This window comes from Geotrypetes seraphini, chromosome 2 (genome assembly GCF_902459505.1).
Source record: "Geotrypetes seraphini chromosome 2, aGeoSer1.1, whole genome shotgun sequence".
NCBI classification, from domain to species: Eukaryota; Metazoa; Chordata; class Amphibia; order Gymnophiona; family Dermophiidae; genus Geotrypetes; species Geotrypetes seraphini.
The window spans coordinates 57,088,497-57,110,626 of record NC_047085.1 but is presented as its reverse complement, the minus strand read 5'-3'; the positions used below and the strand labels follow the sequence as shown (position 1 = coordinate 57,110,626).

Sequence of the window (22,130 nt, the reverse complement as noted above, 5' to 3'; positions counted from 1 at the left end):
TGTCTAGAATCCTATTCCAGACGAGATGGTCGTTTCGGCCAAGTAGTTCTACAGAATTTTTTTTCTTCCTGATATCCAACTCTCCATCCATCCATCCCATTTCAGTAAGCTAGGGAGTCCCACATGTGAGAATATGTTGCCTGCATGTCCTAGGATAAAGCGCAATTACCATAACGAGTGTTATCCGGGGACAGCAGGCAGATATTCTCAAATCCTTCCCATCTCCCCTGGTTGGCTTCTTAGCTTGCTTACGGAACTGAGGAACCACGAGCCAACATTGGGCAGGAAAGCACTCGCACATGTGTGGCGCAGCCTGTCTCAAAGCTTCTCAAAAGCTTAAGTGACAGTACACTTTAACACTATCCATACTGGGCTCCATGGATGATGTCGCCCACAAGTGAAAATATCTGCCTGCTGTCCCCAGATAACACCTATTAAGGTATGTAATTGTGCTATTTTGTATTATGATTGCAAGTAATTAAGTTATGATCTTTTACAATAGTTTGTGGTTTATATGCTCCAAATTAAATGATTTTGATTCAAAATTTTAGCAGGAATTGAAGTCTGTAAAGTTGAGATGAGACGCTCCTTAGGAATTAGCCGCTCTGTGGAGTTATGTCAGTTGTCACTCCGAGTGTGGCACAGTCATTTGTAAAAGTATTCTGGCTTTTAATTTCAGTTTTCATTACCTATATTCCATGTGTGTGAAGGGTATTTTGCTTGAAGGTAAAATACGGACTTTCGTTATTTAAATTTAATATTCTAGCTTGGAGACTGGGTTTAGCAGAGGGATGCAAACTGCAAATTCTGACAATCCCCAGTGGGCCTCACTGGTTTCAGTTTTGGCCAAAGTTTTTAGTTTTTGTGGCAGTTTCAGTTTTAGCCAAAACTGAAAAAAGTAGTTTTAGTCAGCTTCTTAGTCACACATAACCCTCAGTCCACTTCTCATTTGAACCTGCAATTTGAAGGTGTGTTTAACTCTCTCTCTTGTTCAAAATGCCAAGATGATTCAGAACTTAGCTTATTAATCAGCTTCATGAGAATATACAGTTTTATTTCCACTTGCACACCTGGACCTTCTAGTGATTCCACTCTTTTTTTGAATGTGTGTTTTTAAATAATAAAAATTCTCTCTCTCTGTGCGCCACCAAATAGACATGTTTCTTGGCTGTGCGATGCATGTTTTATAAAAGGGAAAGGGTTTGGTACTTGCATACCATGCTCAAAGCGGTTTACCATACAGGTACTTCAAGCATTTTCCCTATCTGTCCCAGTGGGCTCACAGTCTAGCTAATGTGCCTGGGGCAGTGGAGGATTAATTGACTTGTCCAGAGTCACAAGAAGCAGTACGGGGTTTGAACCCGCAACCATAGGGTGCTGAGGCTGTAACTCTAACCACTGTGCCACACTCATTCAGCGAGTCTTTCATAAAGCATTTACTTGGGGATGCTTGAACAAGTGGAATGAACTGTTTTTCAACATAGCACTCTAAACAAAGTTATCCTCCATATATGTCATTTTTCTTAAATTGCATACCACCCCCATGTTCATCAAGTTTAAACTGTGAGATGCACGTCTGTTGTAGTAAGCACTGATGTCACTGATCTTTGGTTTAGCTCTGAAAAACACATTATTCAGGATGGATTAACGCAAAAGTCATTACTTAAGCTGAATCTGAAGCGTAATATAATGTTAATAAGCAGCTCCTGATATATCTATCTTTTTTATGTTTTCTAGCTATGCTAAGGCAGCTTTTTGTCTTGAAGAGCTTATGATGACTAATCCACATAATCATCTATATTGCCAGCAATTTGCTGAAGTAAGTACATCCTAAGGAGAGTATATCTGAATAAAAATTCAGCTTTCACTATCACTAGCTTTCATGTAGATCTGGATTTTAGTTAAACTGGCAACTGACAAGCTGCAGCTGCATCTCTCTGGCAGGTTACACATACTGTAATAGCTAGAAGTGCTTGTAAAAATGTGGACATTCACAAAGCCATGTTTGGCTGGCAAGGAACCTAGCATGTCTGATGCTCAGGCAACAGTCATTGCTGGTATGCAAAGCTATTTAAATTATTGCAGAGCTTTGTGGATAGATGTGCTGCTGGATGGGAGCTAATAGGCAAATCTTGTGCTCTCATCAGTTTAAGATGGTAGAGTGAAGCATATCAAAATTTGTGCTAGGGAAGTTTTGTTCTTTGACAGGCAGCTGGGATATATCTGTGGCAGTATGCACAGGAATGACAGGCTGGGCTTGCCATAATTTATTGTTTTTTAATTTTACATAGGTCATATATAGAATAATTTTAGGGGCACACCTTACCGTATATTTCTGTTGATAATGAATCTCCCTTTTCTTTTGAGATAAGCACAGCTACAGTTCTCTGAAGTAAGAGGACTTTGTGTTTGCATGTTTATATAGATATATACAGTTTTGGACTCATTATCGAAAGAGAAAAACGTCCAAAACCCAGCCTAAATCGGCACTTGGACGAACATTTCTCAAAAACGTCCAAGCACCGATAATAAAACCGGGTTTTGGACGTATTTAAAAATGACCTAGGCCTTCATAGTGCCGCTCAACGTCCAAAGCTAAATGGGGCGTTTCAGGAGGCGTGTCGAGGGCTGGAGTTGGGCGGGACGTGGGCCGGCTTAGATTTAGTCGTACAGCATGTATAACCGAAAGTTTAACAACAGAGCCTAGACGGAACTTGGACGTTGTAACTTAGACCATGTAAAACATGGTCTAAGTCACAAAAACCCACCTAAACTCACCAGATAAGCACTGCAAACACATAACACAGACCCCCACACACTACCCCAGTGATCACCAACCCCCCCACCCCCATAAAAATTTTATTCACAACTTTAAATTTCAGCCTCCAGACCATCACCTGGCCACCTGGCATAGGAAAGCCTAGTCGTCCAGCCCAGAAGCAGCTTAAGTCGTCTTGGGGGTGGGTTAGGGACCCATAGAGAGGAGGACCCATGCCCATGCACTGATACCCATGCATTGATACTGAAACATGTGCACTGCCCTATACACCCCCAAACCCTTTTTTACTGGCATATAAGTGGCTCCTGCAGCCATACGGGCTATTGGATTGGTAGATAAGTGGGTCTAGGGTATTCTGGAGGTGGTTTGGGGGGGCTCACCATCACCTATAAGGGAACTGTAGTGAGGAGAAGCCATGGCACCCTTTTTGTGAAGTTCACAGCGGTGCCCTGTAAGGTACCCCACTATTTAGGTGGCATATCTGGGTGTGCAGTCCATCACTTTGCAGACCCCTCCCATGTCCTACAGGGTTTGTTCTAGGCGTTTTGGACTTGGACGGAATGTTGGATGGAAATGTGGCATAAAGATAGACGATTTAGTGGCTTGGATGATTATTTCGGCAGGACGTATAATTAGACGATTTTCGAAAGTAAAAAAAAGTTGGACGTATCTTTCAAAAATGTGTCTTAGGTTCTTTTTAACTTTGGACAACTTGTGATATGGACGTAAACGGACTTAGACGTCCCTTTCGATTATGCCCCTCCACATATATAGAGAAAAATATTTATTTTATAAGGTTTATTCATTACATTGGGAAGATTCAATATGATGATAACTCCATCTAACACATAAATATGAAGGTGATTTTATAAACATTCCTGCATCCAAACTGGTGTTTCAAGTAAAGGAAAATGCTTCATAGATCTGCATGATTTTTTATTGGACATGCGTGATTTGAAGCATCATTGGCTAAAACCTTTCTGACATTGTTTGGTTTTAAATCAGCTGAAAAATAATAATAATATCTTTATTTTTGTATACCGCAGTACCAAAATAGTTCAGAGCGGTGTACATGACAAGAGACTGTACATCTACAGCGAAATTTACAAATAAGTCAATCAATCAATATAACTTAGCAAGTCGGGATCAGGCAAAAAGGAGATAGAGAGGTTATAAACAAGTCAATCGGCGTGGCTTAGGAAGTCGGGTGCAGGTAGGTTGGACTATGTTTATTGTACTTCAGTGAAGTATCAGAAAATGATTAAATTGAATAAAAATGGGTCTCGCACAGAATTGACCATTCTTCTGCTCAAGCTTACCTCATACTGTCTGGCAAGCTCACAAATTTGGTGACACTTCCAAACAAAACCCATCAGAAAGTTCCTTGGTGTTCATCACACAAAAATTTCAAAAACTTTTCTAATGAAAAAGTGCACATGCAATTTGTTTCTGTTCAATTGTATTGAGGCCATTTGGATCTAAAGAATTTAATCTGAGAATCTTGTTTAGAGAGTTTGCAGGTATCCCCACCCAGATCTGCAGGAAGCGCACGGGGATGGAAGAAATTCCTGTGGAAATTATCACAGTGCCAGCCTCACTCTCTCACCTACTGTCCATTCTAGGAATTCAGGGTCCACTTCGAAATTGAGAAGAGCACAAATATTGCCACTTCCTTTACTTGAGTCGGCACAGCTGCATAGTTTTACACACATCCAGGCCAGCGTGTTGCAAGACAAACGCGATGAATCTTCCATATGTTCCACATGCATTGTAGAGTTCCTGCTTGCATCCCCAGGTACCAAGTTCCCATTCCTAGCTTCCAACTTACATGTAAGGAGGGAGTCTTATACAGTAGAATCCCAGTTAACCAGTATTCAACTAACCGGCACTCTCAACCAACCGGCAAAAAGAATTGCTGACAAAAAAAATTTATCACGTGCACCTCACCCAACAACCTCCAAAGTTGCGTACTCCTGACCAAACAATCCCCCTCCCTCTCTCCCTCCAGCCCCCGAAGCATCAATGGCAGCCACACATCTCCCTCCCTCCCACCCCGAAAGCATCAGCAGTAGCAGATCCTGACAATACCCCCTTCCTCCCTCCTTCACTTACTCAAAGCAGTAGTGGCAGCCAGTAAGATGCAGAGTCATAAATGGGCTTTGTCCGGCCAGCCCTGGTAGGGCCTTTCATTTGCCATGTCGGAAAGTTGCTTCCACAGGCCATCCAGTGTGAGGGTCATCTTCAATGGACTCTCTATCCCACTTAAACTGCTTATTCCAAAATTTTACTTTGTAGGATGATGGGGCAGACTCGCCATAAACTGCAGGAATGCGTTCATGATTCTCCTTTGGCTTTTTCCCTTCTTTTGTGAGAAATTTTATCACTGAATGGTGTTCCAAATCTAGCATTTTCTTACATGATTCACATGAGGATTCTCCTGACATCCTGTTTTTTGGCATGTTAGACTCGCGCTGAGCCACAACAGTGCATGAGTATCCATGAGACACGTCACAACATACACACTTGTTTTAACACTCTTGCTACTTTTTCAAACTCAGGTAGATAAATTATTGAATGCTCCTCATATGATTTCTGATTCTTGGATCCTCTCTTTGTCCTAACATGACATAGCAGGAGAATAAGACTGGCCTCTAAGGCCTCAATTTTCAAATGGATGTGGGCAGCTACATCCCGTAAGAGCAGAAGGACCTGTGATCACATCGCAAACTTGAGATGGATCATAGAAAAGGCAAGGGAGTCCAGAAGAAGCTCTACCTGTGTTCATTGATTATACCAAGACTTTTGACTGCGTTGAGCATGGCAAGCTTTGGGAAGCACCGAGTGAGGTAGGAGTGCCAGTGCACATGATCAGGTTAATCAGATTGCTCTATGATCAAGAAGCTACAGTGTGAACCATGTATGGAGATACAGAATGGTTCAAGATGCATCCTCTCTCCTTTTTTTTTTTCAACCTCTGTGCAGAAGTAATCATGATGAAGCTGTACTTAGATGATTCAAGTGTTGTGGTGAAAATAGGTGGAAGAACTATCAGCAATCTGAGATACTACACTGCTGACGTAGTGAGAAAGACCTCAAGAAGTTGATCCTGAAGCTGAAAGAAGAAAGTGAGAAGATGGGACTTTAACTGAACATCATATAAACCCAGAGTTGTCCCTGGAAGGCATGATTACCAGAGAGAAACTGACATGTGATGAGGGTAAATTCACTAGAAACGGAGGTGCTATTTAGAATGGTCTCTGGTAAAAGGAAGCAAGGGAAACCAAAGAGCTGGTGGCTGGATACCATCAGGAATGACATGGGAATGAACATCAAATAATTGAAAGAAGCCATGGAAAACAGGAAGCATGAAGAGGACTAGCCTACAGAGTATCCAAGGGTCGGAGACGACTGAACAGATAGTAGTAGTAATACATAAAATAGTTTGACAAGCGTAGCATATCGCACAGAAGTACTGACCAAGTTCCTTTAATTCAGACATATTCACATGAGCCTCCTGTACTGGAATTCAGATGAGCACAAAATTTCTTTAAAAAACTTTCCCCCTATTATTATTATTTATCGTACTTGCTATACCGCCTGTACCAAACAAAGGACCCAAGTGATCCTTTGGTACATGTAATGCCTTATTATCCCCCTCGAAAAAAAAGGATGCACAGCCAAAACATTCCAATACTGTCTAATAATCTTCATGGTCTCTTTAGTATTAGTATTAGTATGATCTAATATCACTATTCTGTCACTTATTTCTTCCAGTGAAGCTTTCTGTAATAATAAAAATCTATCACATTTTGCTCTCGTGTATGCTTGGTTAACTACTGTACATGGGTACCGTGTAGTTAGAAGTCATTCTTTTAATGATCTGTCTTGCTTCTTAAACCCTTCCTCACCGGAACAATTCCTACAGTATTTCAGAAACTGAGATATTGGCAAGCTCTTCCTTAGTACAATAAGATGTCAGCTTGAATTCTCATCAAAAAAGTGTTATAGTCTGTCTGTTTCCATTATAATGTTTTATAGAAAGACCAGCTGATTTTCTGTTAACACATCTAAAAAATAAATATCTTCTTTATAGAAATAGATTGTGAACTTTAATGTTTCTTGAGACTTATTAAGCCTTTAACAAAAGACCCCCTCAATATCAGTCCATTAAAAGCAGACATCAATAAATCTTACCCAAAAATGGACCTTCTGAAAATATGTTGAGATCTTAACAGTCTTTTATTTATAAATTTTAAAAAAGGCTGTAGTTGGAGCCATTGCTACTCCCAAAGGCTGTTTGATAAAAATTTTCATTCATGGACAAAGATACCTATTGGAACCTGCTGAGGGTCCTCCTTGCCATTCAAATAGTGCTCTGAGATCTATAGAGCTGCTTGTTGTGGACTATATATAATGATGTATTCTTGTACATTCCTGCTCTTTTCCTGGACTTGTGGGCTATTTTCCTATGGTTGCCAGACAGCTTATAGGGAGCCTCCAACAAGCAATGTTTTCAGCCCCTCTCCTTTTACCTCAGGACTGCCCCACAGGAATCCAGTTTATTTTCCTACAAGCCAGACTATAGGAGCTTGTCTTTTCTGCTTGTGTTTATTTTTATCTAATCTAATCTTTGATTTTATATACCAGTTCATCCCTACAAGAGTGCTCGACTCGGTTAACAAAATATTGATGAAATATACAAAAGATTAGAGCAGAAACTTGGTCTTTTTGTTTGCAAATTCCGTCCTTTTATTGCAGAGTTTCCCTGTGGGGACAACTCTGGCTGCGGGAGATCACAGACTTTGTGTAAAGTCTGCTTCCAGGGGGTTGGCTGCCTGTTGGTTTGGGTATCAAGGACCGTTCCTTTGGGAGCTGGCTTACCCCAAGTTCATCTGCTAGTGGGTCTGAGCACAGGTTGCATGGCTCCATGGAGGTGCGCCCGAGATCAGAGCAGACTGTGTCCCTCCACCAAGTCATATCCGTGCGGGTGTCCGTTCATTGGTATTGGGCCGGTGAGGTAGTCAGAAGACCAGCAGTCCAATTTTGATACTTCTAGAGGATCTCCCTGTTAGCTGTTTCAGCTTCCATTGCATCAATACACAGCACCTCATGGCACAGTGAGTATGAAGCCGACAGCTTGAATCAGCGATTTTAGGCGGTTTCTAATAGTGGTTTTCAAAAGGTTTGGGAGTTTGCCCTAGCTTCCCCCCTAAAATCCAAATATTGCCATGTTTTAGGGGTCCCTGTGCTTTTCCCCGGCTATTTTATTCTGAAAATATCACCCGCGGTGGCCATATTGGATTTTCCTGATTTGGATTTAAAGTTATTTTTATCTTCTACCAGCTTCGTTTTTGCAAGAAAACTGCTCAGATGTACTCCCCAGGCTAGATTCTGTAGATTCATGTCCTATTTGCAGTAGATGGCTATCTGGAGAGTGGCCGTGTTCCATGTGTGCTGTAGCGCGAGAAGGGCGAAATTTTAGCAGTACAAGTGCTTTAGATCTCTGAATGGGGCCCTGCCTCTGTTTCGGGCTGGGGGAACCCGAAAATGCTGACCGCGGGCCCCGAAGAAGGCATAATGGCCGTTCCTGCCAAGCGCAGCCATGATTTGTCGGCTAAGGCTCATAAGTTCTCCAGGCATGCTAAGAAGGGTCTTCTGCCCCAGATGGTGGTTTTCCCCTGAATCTATTAACATGATGTATCAGGCATATTTGGCAAAGAAACTGATGCCAGCCGCTCCTCTGCAGGCATCCTCGCTGGCTGCCCCCCCCCCTTTTCCAGGAAATGGGAATTGTGCCCGGGTCCACCCAATCAGCTTCTTTGATTGGGTGACAGGAAAGCTAGACTCGGGAGAGTCTCTGGACATAGTGTACTTGGATTTCAGTAAAGCTTTTGACAGTGTCCCACACCGTAGACTATTAAACAAGATGAAATCGATGGGGTTAGGTGAGAAACTAACTGCATGGGTCAATGATTGGCTGAGTGGAAGACTTCAGAGGGTGATGGTCAACGGCACCCTCTCTGAGACCTCGGAGGTGACCAGCGGAGTGCCGCAAGGCTCAGTCCTGGGACCATCCCTTTTCAACATATTCATAAGGGACTTGACCCGAGGGCTTCAGGGTAAAGTAGCACTGTTTGCCGACGATGCCAAACTGTGTAATACAGTAAGCGAAAGCAACCTCAAGGATAGCATGACACATGATCTGATCACGTTGGAAAACTGGTCCTCGATATGGCAGCTGGGTTTCAATGCTAAGAAGTGTAAGGTCATGCATCTCGGCAGCAGAAATCCATGCAGAACATACACCTTGAATGGAGAAACACTAGCTAGGACTTCAGAAGAACGGGACTTGGGAGTAATCATCAGTGCAGACATGAAGGCTGCCAAACAGGTAGAGAAGGCCTCATCCAAGGCAAGGCAAATGATGGGATGTATCAATAGAAGCTTCGTTAGCCGCAAACCTGAAGTCATAATGCCACTTTACAGAACCATGGTGAGACCTCATCTGGAATACTGTGTGCAATTCTGGAGGCCACATTACCGTAAAGATGTGCTTCGAGCTGAGTCGGTCCAGCGGATGGCCACTAGGATGGTCTCCGGACTCAAGGGTCTCTCATACGAAGAAAGACTGGGCAAATTGCAGCTCTATACTCTAGAAGAGCGCAGGGAAAGGGGTGACATGATAGAGACATTTAAGTACGTCACAGGTCGTGTCGAGGTGGAAAATGACATATTCTTTCCCAAGGGACCCTCGGTCACAAGGGGGCACCCGCTCAAACTCAGAGGAGGGAAATTTGGTGGTGACACCAGGAAGTATTTCTTCACAGAAAGGGTGGTGGATCAGTGGAACAAACTTCCGGAGCAGGTGATCAGAGCCACCAGCGTGCTCGACTTTAAGAATAAATGGGACATCCACGTGGGATCCCTGCGAGGGTCAAGTTAAGGAGCTGGGTCATTAGCACTCAGACTTAATGGGGTGGGTCAGTAGAGTGGGCAGACTTGGTGGGCTGTAGCCCTTTTCTGCCGTCATCTTTCTATGTTTCTATGTTTCTAAGGCTAGTGTGCCAGAAGGAGCTGGGGCCGATCAGGACACTCTGACTATGCTCTTACTCAGACGGGCACTACCAGCGCAGGGGTACTGTTTAGTGGAACTATTTATCACACATTGCAAGGATGGTATATCATCTGGCCGAGTGCCACACTAAAGCCTCTAAATATAACAAGATCTGGTCACCTTTTCTTTCATATTAATATGCTCAAAGGATGTTATATTAAGATTACAGTTGAAGAGCTTGCTCTGTATTAGAAAGTTTTTTGATCATTGATTTTGGTTGTATGATTGTACCCATTTTTTTGTTTCATTTTCCATGAATTGTGATATACTCGGGGGGGAGGGGGTGTTATGTCATTTACTGTTTTTTGGGGGTTTTTTTAAATTCCCAATAAAAATAATTTAATTTAAAAAAAAGTAAAATAGCAGGCCAGTTGTATTCTGTCATGTTGGTGATGACATCTAATGGAGCCCAATGCGTACACTTAGTGAAAGTTCTAGCATGTGCAGGTCCATCAGTCTCTTCTTTTCCACAGAACTGAAAGGATGTGTCTTTATGGTCTCCTCTCAGCATGTGTTTTCCTTGAATTTTCAAATGCCTTTCTATGTGGGTTTTTATTCCTTTTTACTTATTTTCCTCAATATTTTAGTTTTTGTATCTTCCTCTCTTAAATCTTAGTTATTTTTGGCTCTTCAAGTTGTCTTTCTATTTTTTGTCAGTCTTTAGACTCGCTTAGGCCTGAACACTGGCCTCAGTTTGAGTTTTGCCCATTTTTACTTTGAATTATGAGGAATTTAATTTGGCTGCGATTTTTTTTCTTGATTTCAGTGTTGGACTCGTACAGTTGGTACATTGGTGTCTGGGGCCTAACCACCAGCCTCATTATTCTTAGACAAGCAGGCAGCATATTCTCACATGTGGTTGATGTCATCCATGGAGTCCGGTACGGACAGTTAAAAGTGTATTGGCACTTTAAGATTTTCAGGTTTGCGACTGCCTGCACTGTGCATGCACCAAGTGCCTTTCTGCCCAACACCGGCTCGTGAGGTCATCAGTTTTTCATTTTCCACAGAGTTGATGTGTATCAACTTTGTTACCCTCGAGTTTGCCTTCCTGCTTTTTTTTTTTTCCAATTATTTTCATACTTGTTCATTGTTTCGTTTTCTACTTTATAAAAATGAAATTACATTAATTAAATTAACATGTTTCAGTGTCAAGGGGCCTGCAGACAACTTTCAAACCATTGCCCCTACCATTAGTCTCAATGGTTTTTCAGCCTTTTTTTCTACTCCACCATGGTCTCGTCCTTTTCGGCTGGCCCTGACTCCAAGGCTAGATACACAAATAAAGTAAAAGAATGAGAAGGAGAAAAGCAAATATAACAAACATCCACAATATTTTCTTTCTCTCTTTTAGGAATATTAGGTCTGATTTCCAGCCATTTGGACTTTTCTGTAGTGCCAATTCCTGTTGGTACTGGTGGACATCAACATTGAATTGTGTCAGTGGCATATTTAGCATCGAGTCTATTTGATGCATGCCTTTCATCGACACCATCGCAGTGGAGACGCCATCACAGTAGACATCAACTTCAAATAGCATCATTGGCATATCTAGCATCGCATCTATTTGATGCATGCCTCTCGTCAACATCATCTTTCTTCAATGTAGGCTGTCATTTCTAAAGTGCATCACTTATTGAGACAACCACGCTTCGACTCTTGCTGCACCTTCTGTACCAGTTAGCAGCATACAGTACCGGTGCCTCCTCTTCATACATCGACGGGGCATGTTTTCTTCAACGTCAAAGGAGCTACATTGAGTTAACCTCAACAGCATTATAGGTACCAGCGAATGATCCAACAGTACTGGTGCACTGTTCCAGGTTCATCTGAAGGAATTCCTCAAGACGAATATTGCTTGCATGTGACACCACTACTAACTTTAAATCCCTTGGTACTGGTTCATGCTGAACGTAGCATATACAGGCCAAGGGTACCAACTCCAGTTTTTTTTCATTGCAGCATTGATGAATTTCGAAATCTCAAGGGAACATCATATTATGATTTTCCTTTCCCTTGAAGCCATCGATCCATGCTGCAGCTGTCGCACCGAAGGTACCGGTGCATATCTTCAACGAACAACTCAGTGAGTTTTACCGAAGGAAGTTCGGTACACAAATTGCACTCGATACCAGAGCTTACATCGCCTTCCTTGGTACCGGCCTAGCCTAGGAATAGCACTTTGATGTTGCATTGTACTGATTCCAGGTCTACACTAACACAATGCTATCTATGCTCTTAAGAACATAAGCAGTGCCTCTCCTGGGTCAGACCAGAGGTCCATCATGCCCAGCAGTCCGCTCACGTGGTGGCCCATCAGATCCAGGACCTGTATAGTAATCCTCTATCTATACCCTTCTATGCCCTTTTCCTTCAGGAAATTGTATAATCCCTTCTTGAACCCCAATACCGTACTCTGTCCTATCACCACCCTCTGGGTAAAGAAGAACTTCCTAGCATTGGTTCTGAATCTGTCCCCTCTTAACTTTTCCGAATGCCCTCTCGTTCTTGTAGTTTTCAAAAGTTTGAAGAATCTGTCCCTCTCCACTTTCTCTATGCCCTTCATGATCTTGTAAGTCTCTATCATGTCCCCTCTAAGTCTCCGCTTCTCTAGCCCCAGTTTCTCTAATCTTTCAGCATACGAAAGGTTTTCCATACCTTCCAGTAGACATTGATGCTCCCCATCGAAAACTTGAAAGACTACTTCTTGGCGCTCTCAATCCCAAAATATCTGGAATTCTACTTATGCCTTCTGAAACACGGCCCCTGTTGGGTTCTCTTATGACACATGTTGATTGAGTTCTTTACTGACATTGCTTTTATCAAGAAAATTTTGATTAAACTACCAACAAAGGTCCGAGAACATTGAGTTTCCACAGTCTCATTTGTTTAGATCTGTTCCTCTTCTCCTGTGGAAATTTGGATGGTCTTGTTTTTGCCTTACTTTTGAAGTTGGCATATTGTCATAAGATCACGTTTTTCCCTGTGTGTGAATCACCGACAGATGCCGCTTCCAGAATTAGACCCTAAGTGCCGGAAATGTAGGCTAGGGTTTCAAAGACCTAATTCTGGCACCACCTCTTAACCATGTCTACTTCCACATTAGGCATCACTAGGTATTGCGGTGCACCAGGGACGTAAACACCAGTCGCAGAATGCATCTAGCACTGCCTGTTTTTTATTTTAATTGTTTTGTAGTCAGCTTTTAATGGCATGTTCAATTATCGTGTCTCTTAAAGCCAATTAAAAATAATTAAGTTAGGTGCCGGTAGGCATGCTTCATATGCCTACTGCCACCTAACTTTAGGTGGCCCTTAGAGAATTTCTTCTTTGGTGTCTAGAATCTACCTCCACCCTCTTAGGCCCAGTTTTGTTCTGTTCCAGACTGAACCTTCACAACTAGGTTTTAATCGATTTCAAGACCCTTTTGTCTTTGCTTTTTTGTTTTCAGTGAGCCTGGCAGCTAGGGATTCCCACATTTGTGAATACAGCTGGTCTACTTTTCCTCTGAGAAAGTGAAGTTGCCTTTAGCAGGTATTCTCTGAGGACAACAGGCCAAGTGTCTGAATTCAAGAAGGTTTGGTATAGGCACGTGGGATTAGAGAATGACACGGGGACAAATTTGTCCCCGCAGGAACTGAATTTCCCTGTCCCGTCTCCGCGAGGTTTTTTGCTGTCCCTGGCCTTGCCCCATTCCTGTAAACTCTGCCTTAACCGCACAAGCTTTGAACACTTATGATTTTAAAGTGTTTGAGGCTTGTGCTGTTGAGAACAGACCTTGCAGGAATGGGGCAGGAAAAGAACTCACTGGGATGGGAAAATGAGTTCCTGCAGGGACGGGGAAAAATTTGTCCCTGTGTCATTCTCTACGTGGGATCTCTTAGAGAGAGAAAGATATAATGGTTACTGCGGATGGGCAGACTAGGTGGGTCACTTGGCCTTTATCTGCCATCATGTTTCTATTAAAACATTCCTCCCACTTCCTCTAGGAGATGTCTCTTTCAGCTCTATCGTTTGACTGATGGACCCATGCTTGCATGTTTGACAGGAAGGCAACCATGCATAAGCAGTAGGATGCTGCTAGAATGTTCTTTAATATACAATAGGCAGCATCTGCACAGTGATGCATCAGATGACATCACCCACATGTGACAATACTTGGCCTACTATACTTAGAGAACACCTGCTATGAAGTGATCCATTTTTATCTCTTAATATGGGCAGTTTCTATCTGTTCTTCAAGGTAGCACTACTATATTTGAAAACTGTAAACTAAAGTAATTTGATTATTTTAAATTTTTATCAGGTCAAGTACACACAAGGTGGACTTGAAAATCTCGAATTATCAAGGAAATACTTTGCACAAGCTTTGAAATTGAACAACAGAAATATGAGAGCTCTGTATGGTCTTTACATGGTAAGTTGTAATATATGAACATTTTCTTCATTCCTAAACTGTGATTCCTGTAATTCATTCTGAAAGCCTTTTACATATAACTGAAGTTCTGGCTATATCCTTGCACGCTGATCAATCAAAAATAACTTTTATGTTTTCTTTCTTTATAATCCCGCTGTATGTGTGTGATGTTCTGTAGTATCAACCATTTTTTCCTCAGGCCCACTCAGCAGCCAGGTATACCATTTGTATATACTGTTGGGAATCCCCAAATCCCACCAGCTGAAGCAAACTGGAGCCTGCCCTGGGTAAACTAACATGCAATAGCAGCAGCATGTTGAGTCACTGATGCCAGCAGCATCCTCGTAGAATTGAGCATACTTCTGGTGCCAGCATTAGTGGCTCAACCTGTTGCCTCTGAGTACCACACGTTATCTGACCCAGGGCATGGTCCACCAGCTAAGGTATTTTAATTTTGCTAGGCAAGGAGAAGGGGAAAGGAATGGCATAGGAAAATGGGGTATGTAGTTCCCAACCATCTTAACTGTTGGCCCCTTCAAAAAAGTTGGTTTGGGGTTCATTATTGTCATACAAGCAAGTCAGTTGCCTGTAAACGCCATTGTTCTTTTCCAAAATACATAGGGTACATCAGATTGAGCCCACTGGGACAGAGAGGAACAAATGACTGAGTACCTGAATGTAACCTGCTTAGCCAATTAATAGGTGGTATATAAATAACTAAAATAATTAAAAAATAAATATTCACAGGGACTTAAATGTTTATTTGTGGACAGTGCTGCCAAAAATCCCTATAAAATGCCACAATTCTCTCTGGATACTATAGTAGCAGTATTCAGCCACTATCTGTATGGTTAAAGAGGTTAATTTATTTAGGGCTGAGAAAAGCAGTCCTAAATTAAGAGAAAGGGGAAAGGGATTGGGACTTGTATACCACCTTTTTTGTAGTTTTACAACCACACTAAAAGCAGTTTATGTACTGGTACTTCAAGCATTTCCCTATCTCTCCCAGTAGGCTCACAATCTAATGTACCTGGGGCAGTGGAGGATTAAGTGACTTTGCCCAGGGTCACAAGGGGTAGCATGGGGTTTGAACCCACATCCTCAGGGTGTTGAGGCTATAGTTCTAACCACCATATCACACTAGTGTATGTATGGCAACTGAATATCTCCACTATATGTGTGACTACTATATGTATGGCTGCTGCTGACAACTGCTTTCTATGCATATTTAGCTCTACTTCCTATCTAGATAACAGCACTGAATATATATATATTCTTTGCATGCCATCGTCATAACCTGATGGTATCTTCTCTAATGTTATGTCTTACCTTTATATATACTTCTCTGTGCTTTTCATTAATTTTTTGTCAATGGCATTTTTTTCTGATTAAATCGTTTTCATGATCAACCAGCATGTTTACAAATTATAGATGTTAGGTAAAATAGTTTTTTGATTGATGATCTTTTTACGATGTTTCTAGTCTGCAAGTCATATTGCTTCCAATCCTAAAGCAAGTGCAAAAATGAAAAAAGATAATATGAAGTATACAACTTGGGCAGCCAGCCAAATCAATAGAGCTTATCAGGTATTTAATTTATCCTTTTCAAAATATTAGATTATATTATTAAATATTTCATTGTATATTATCTTCTTTTTTATGCCTATAAAGAATAGATATGCAGAAAAGAAACACATTTCTAATGTACTAAATATATTATTTGATCTGTTTGTCTTTGTGGTGTTCGATATTGATTTGTGCTTTTTCTAATTTTGTTTTTGATAGTATTTTATTTAGGATTCTGTGTTAATAAATATTACGGTATTTATAGCTGTGAAGTTAAAATCACTCGATAATTGCAGGTTGTTTTACAGTTTAGGTTTTAATTCTGACTGAATATTTTATGTTTGGTTGCTTATTGTCTGGTTTTGGATTTGTTTCATGTTTTTGGTGTAAATCACTTTGAATCTATTTGGGGGAAAAGATTATTAGTTTGAATAATAAATAGAAGAAAAGCCTCATTACCCAGCACTTTACTATTCCACCATCTCTCTCAGGCTACATCTTCAGCTAATGGAAGTGACAAGAGAGGAAGGTTTGGTATTCAGGAACAGAGTAGCTGTGCTCTTTTTTGCCTCTTTCTATTCTAGCCTTATCCCTTCCATTCCTGTTCCTGAGAATGAACAGAAGGAGAAGTGATGGAAAATAACAGGAAAAGAAGAGCTAGATTAGAGACCAGAGTAAGCTCTGCTCTGAACATTAGAAAAAACATTCTGCATCAAAACAATTTACTTTGAGCCCAACATCCTGCCTCAGCTTTGCTGTGTGCTCTGTCCACCCCAGTGCAACCTCCTCCTTCCCCTGGAAACAGAGGATTCTCAGATTTATCAAATAAATTGATTACCGTATTTTCATGTAGATAACGCGCACCCGTGTAAAACGCGCACACGGGTATAGCGCGCGGGAAACCGAAATATATGTAAAAAAATTTTGTACACCACGCACACTCGTATACTGCACATGCTGCCCCGACTCTCCCGTCGCCGCCCGACTCTCCTTTCGCCCGCCCCGACTCTCCTCTGGCCACCCGACTCTCCTTTCGCCCGCCCTAACTCTCCTCTCCCCCTTGAAGTCCTGTCCCCATCCTGAAAGCCTGATGCCCCCACCCGACATCCGATTCACACACCCCCCCCCCGCAGGACCGCTCGCACCCCCACCCCGAAGGACCGCTCGCACGCACTCCCACCCGCACCTGCACCCCTAACCCGAAGGACCGCTCGCATGCACTCCCACCCGCACCCCCACCCTGAAGGACCGCACGCACCCCCACAGCCTCCCGACCCCCCCCCATCATGTAGACCTTTAAGGGCGGGACCGCCGGAAGAGGAAGCAGCGCAGGCGCAGGGCTCACAGAAGGCCAGGACCGCCAAGAGGAAGCAGCAGGACACCGGTAGGAGCGTCTACATGATGGGGGGGTCTGGAGGCTGTGGGGGTGCAAGCAGTTCTTCAGGATGGGGTGGGGGTGCGAGCGGTCCTGCGGGGGGTGAATCGGACGTCGGGGGGGGGGAACTATGTAAAAAAAAATTTGTACAACGCGCTCACGCGTATAACGCGCAAGGTTATGCACGGTTTGTAAAATCGTGTATAACGCGCGTGTTATATGCGTGAAAATACGGTAACCACTATCTATTTCCTATGTGTGCTAAATAAAGGGACTTTTACTGTATGTGCAAAATCTTAGATTCCCATGTCATCAGTAGCACATAAATCTAGAGACTTGTGGAATGTGACCATCTACCAGGAGGTTGAGATAAAGAACACTGTCCATATAGGACCATATGTTCCGCAGTTAGTCTGTATGTTCTCTATTTTCAGCAGGCAGTGGATAGTTTTTCCCAAGCTCCTAGTCTCATCCTGGGCTATTGTTCCTGTTCTGGCTTTGGTCCAGATCACTAGAGCTGGGGATGATTAAGCTTCTGGAGTGCCTTCTCTAGGGATATACCTGATAGTGCCAGGTCCTTTGCCCACACCTTCCTGCTACATTTCTCCTCTTTCTCCTTCCTTACAAAAAATAAAACAAAACAACCCAGAGTAAAAAAGAGTGCTGGATATCTAGCGAGAATAGCGGAAACCCAGGCTGTACGGCTGTAATAGGAGGGGGGGTTGCTTACTTTTATGCAGTCTCTGGACAGAAAAACTGGCAAAAGTCAGGGAAATCTGACTAAGCCTGAGAGTATACCTTTAAATTTTTATTGTCTTGGCATTGCAGTTTTGCTTTCTCTTTTGGTACCATGGTTAAAACACTGCTCGTGCTGTGGGAAGTGCAGCACAACATTGAGTCAGTATGAGATATGTCTGCAAGCTGTAGAGATATCTGATTTAAATAACCGATGTAGCAGGCCCATCAAATTCCTGCTCAGGACAAGTTTTGACATGTGCCACACTGTCTTTTCCCACCGGCTCTTCTCCTCTCATACCTGCGGCCATTTTGGATACCTGTAGCTCAGTTTCCCCAGGTGAGTGCAGCTCTTGGGAGGCACAGTTGGCTCTTTCTGCTACAGGATCTCATTCCCTACAATCTGCTTCTTTGGTTGCTGGGTCCCAGTCAGCTTCTCCGGTGCCTTTTTCACCAGAGCTCATTTTGCTGATGCATCAGGCATCATGTTCTATGTTCTATTTCTAGCTTCTGAGGCTCTCCTTGATCCTCAGCCTCAGAAGTCAGACTCTGTTTCCAAGAAGAGATTGGTAAATACTGTCTTGGACATGGATGCTGTCTCTCATTAGAACATAAAAATAGCCTTACTGGGTCAGACCAAAGGTTCATCAAGCCCAGTAGCCCGTCCTTCATGATTGAAGTCTCCAAAATCCTGAGTGGTGTAGAGCAGGTACAAATGGATCATTTTTTTTACTCCATTAAATATTACAAAGACCAGGGAACACCTGATGAAGTTTCAGGGAGATACTTTTAAAACCATTAGGAGGAAATATTTTTTCACTGAGATAATAGTTAAGCTCTGGAATGTAATGCAAGAGGATGTGGTAAGAACAGTTAACATAGTTGGTTTTAAAAAAGGTTTGGACAAGTTCTTAGAGGAAAAGTCCATAGTCTGCTATTGAGACAGACATGGGGGAAAACTACTGCTTGCCTTGCATCGATAGCATGGAATGTTGCTACTATTTGGGTTTTTGCCAAGTACTTATGACTTGGATTGGCCACCATGAAAATGGGATACTGGGCTAGATGGACTGTTGTTCTGACTCAGTAAGGCTACTTGTAAATTCTCCTGCTACAGTATTATTATCAATTTAAGATTCTCACTATTATTTACAGGCATTCCACTTTATCTTTTTCTCACAGTTAAATCCCTATAAACCTTCTCATCACTTAAGTTCAACTAATGAAATCATTTTGTCCTTTCTGAACCTTTTTGTGCTCACCTTGAAAGCACTCAACATTCAGCTGGAACTCACTTCCACATAATTGATATTTGCAAATTTCAAAATTAGGCTGAAATCATACCTATTTACTCAAGTGTTCCCTACTTCAGTGTTTCTCAACTCAGTTGTGGAATAGCCCCTTGCCAGTCAGGTTTTCAGAATATCCACAACAAATATGCATGAAAGAAATTTGCATATAATGGAGGCACTGTATGGAGATCATGTTTATACGTATTCATTATGGATACTCCAGGACAGAGTTGAGAAACACTGCCCTACTTGACGAGATATAATGGCTGGAAATCTACCTGCAACTTGACAGAGTACTGTATATACTCTACTATAAACCAGGATTTTTGGCCCAAAAATGGAGGTCCCGGTTTATATTCGAGCCAACGCCCCCTCCCAAAATTATTGCAGGCTGCCGCCGGCAGGCTATGCACCTTTCCCCCTTCCCTGCCCTAGCCTCATTTCTCATTTGCCGATCCCCAGTGGAGGTGCAGTGGGCAGGAGCAAGCTTTCCGAGTTCCTGCCCCACTGCTAACTGGCTGCCACGAGTTTCTTCAGCCGCTGAGCAGCATGAGCAGGAGCGCGATTTAGCGCTGCTGCTTGGTGCTGAGCGGCTTCTTTACTGGCTCCCATGAATTCTCGTGAGAACTTGCGGGAGCCAGTAAGGAAGCCACTCAGCCCTGATCAGCAGTGCCAAATTGCGCTGCTGCTCAGCGTCCGAAGAAACTCGCAGCAGCCAGTTAGCAGCGAGACAGGAACTCAGAAAGTTTGCTCCTGCCCGCTGCACCTCCATCGGGATCAGCAGATGAGGTATGAGTTTAGGGCAGGGAAGGGGTAAGGTGCTGAACCTGGGAGGGGGAGGGAGGGATTGTGCAGAGTGACAGGGGAAGGAAGGAAGGAAGGGTGCTGGATGCAGAGCCTGACAGGGGAAGGAAGGGTGTTGAGTGCAGAGCCTGACGGGGGATGGAGGGCAGGAAGGGTGCTGGGTGCAGAACCTGACAGGGGAGGGAGGGAAAGAAGGATGCTGGATGCAGAGTCTGATGGGGAGGGAGGGAGAGAGAAAAGGAATGGGGCTGGGTGCAATGCCTGACAGGGGAGGGAGGGCAGGGTGCTGGGTATAGTGCCTGGCAGGAAGAGGGGGCTGGGTGCTGTGCCTGACAGGCCAGAGCACTTGAATATTAAGCCGCCCGACTTATATTCGAGTCAACTATTTTTCATCCTTTTAGGGGGAAAAGGGGGTCTCGACTTATATTCTGATCGACTTATATTTAAGTATATACTGTATTATTTTTAACTGTATGATCTATTTTAATGCTGTGTTTGAGCCTGTCTTTGTGGATCTATCCTTTTCTGATAATTTTTGGCGTTGCTTTCTTTCCATGTTTTGTTATTCTGATTGTACACTGCTTTGCTATACAGTTTGTATCAAGAGTGGTATAATAAATACTGAATAAATCATAAACCATTCGTTCCTTTGATTTCATATAGATGCCCATGCATAAAGATGGTTCTTAAAATGTTTTACGCAAAAGCTTTTTCTCATGGAATTGGTACACCCTAACCATCTGATTAATCTCATTTCTGTTTGCTTGGGAAAGGGAGGAAGAAAAGTAAGTCATTCTGTTCTCTTTGAATCCAGGCACTGCTGAGTTTATCAGCTAGGGAATGGAAATAAAAAGAAATCCATGACACTCTTCAAAGGTTTTTATCAAGGAGGTCAGCTATGGGAACCTAACTATTTCAAAGGTGGATTGTACCTACTCTGCACATGCAAAATGAGAAAGGATGCCAAGTGGTGAATTCAAGTGCTGAAGGATAATAGCTTAAGGATGATAGCTTAAGGAAACAGTAACCATTTAGTAGGAATATTAGAAGTTTCTCATTTGTCCCTCTTTAAATATGTTTGACAATTTGGCAATCTAATAGTAACATGGAGAATCCTATTATACCATAGTGTAAAAGGTTTCAAGACAAAGTTGGACAAGTTCCTGCTAAACTGGAACATAAACAGGTGAGGCTGGACTCATTTAGAGCAGTGTTTTTCAACCTTTTTAAACCTATGGACCGGCAGAAATAAAAGAATTATTCTGTGGACCGGCATCGGTCTGTGGACCGGTAGTTGAAGAACACTGGGCTAAGTCATGGCCCAGACCCCGCCCATCTCTACCCAATCTCCATCCCAGACCCAGACCTCATAATAGTACTAATTGCACCTTGCACGTCCAGTGCCTCATCTGGAAGTCTTCCCTCTGACGTTGCAATATCAGAGAGAAGGCTTCCGGTTCAGGCGCAGGATGCCCGTAGGAGCCACTGCCCGTGGCTTTGTGCACTGAATCAGTTAGGAAGAGGGAGCTGGCTCGAAGATAATGCTGCATCGATAGCACCGTGGGCTGGCGGTTGAAGAACACTGTTTTGGGCCTGATGCACGTGCTGGCCCTGTGGACCGACAGGAAATTTCTGTGGACCGGCACTGGTCCATGGACCGGTGGTTGAAGAACACTGATTTAGAGCACTGGTCTTTGACCTGAGGGCCACCATGTGAGCGGACTGCTGGGCAGGATGGACCACTGGTCTGACCCAGCAGCGGCAATTCTTATGTTCAAAAGAAAGTTAATAACTCCTTAAGTTTAACACTGCTTTGATGGAACCTATACTTGATCATGTAATCTTTCTTTCAAAGTTATGAGAATTTTTCTAAATTAATTACAGTTGAGAAAGGTCACATCATAATTCAAAGATTTAAATGTATAATACAATAGTATTGAAAGACTAGAACCATTACATTGAAAATTTATTGGGTGTTTAAATAACATTTAATTAGAGAAAAGGCTGTTTTACTATCAGCTAATTAGGGATAGTATTCCATTAGAAAA

At 42.7% G+C, this 22,130-nt stretch overlaps 1 protein-coding gene across 3 annotated transcripts in view; it reads left to right on the top strand.

The window, feature by feature from the left end:
- Positions 1-22,130, top strand: part of EMC2 (ER membrane protein complex subunit 2) — a 145,130-nt gene that overhangs the window by 118,787 nt on the left and 4,213 nt on the right. For all 3 annotated transcript variants that reach the window (XM_033933214.1, XM_033933216.1, XM_033933215.1), the window contains exons 8-10: positions 1,738-1,819; positions 14,200-14,310; positions 15,793-15,897. In XM_033933214.1, coding sequence (XP_033789105.1) covers positions 1,738-1,819; positions 14,200-14,310; positions 15,793-15,897 — 298 coding nt within the window. The remainder of the gene's footprint in view (positions 1-1,737; positions 1,820-14,199; positions 14,311-15,792; positions 15,898-22,130) is intronic.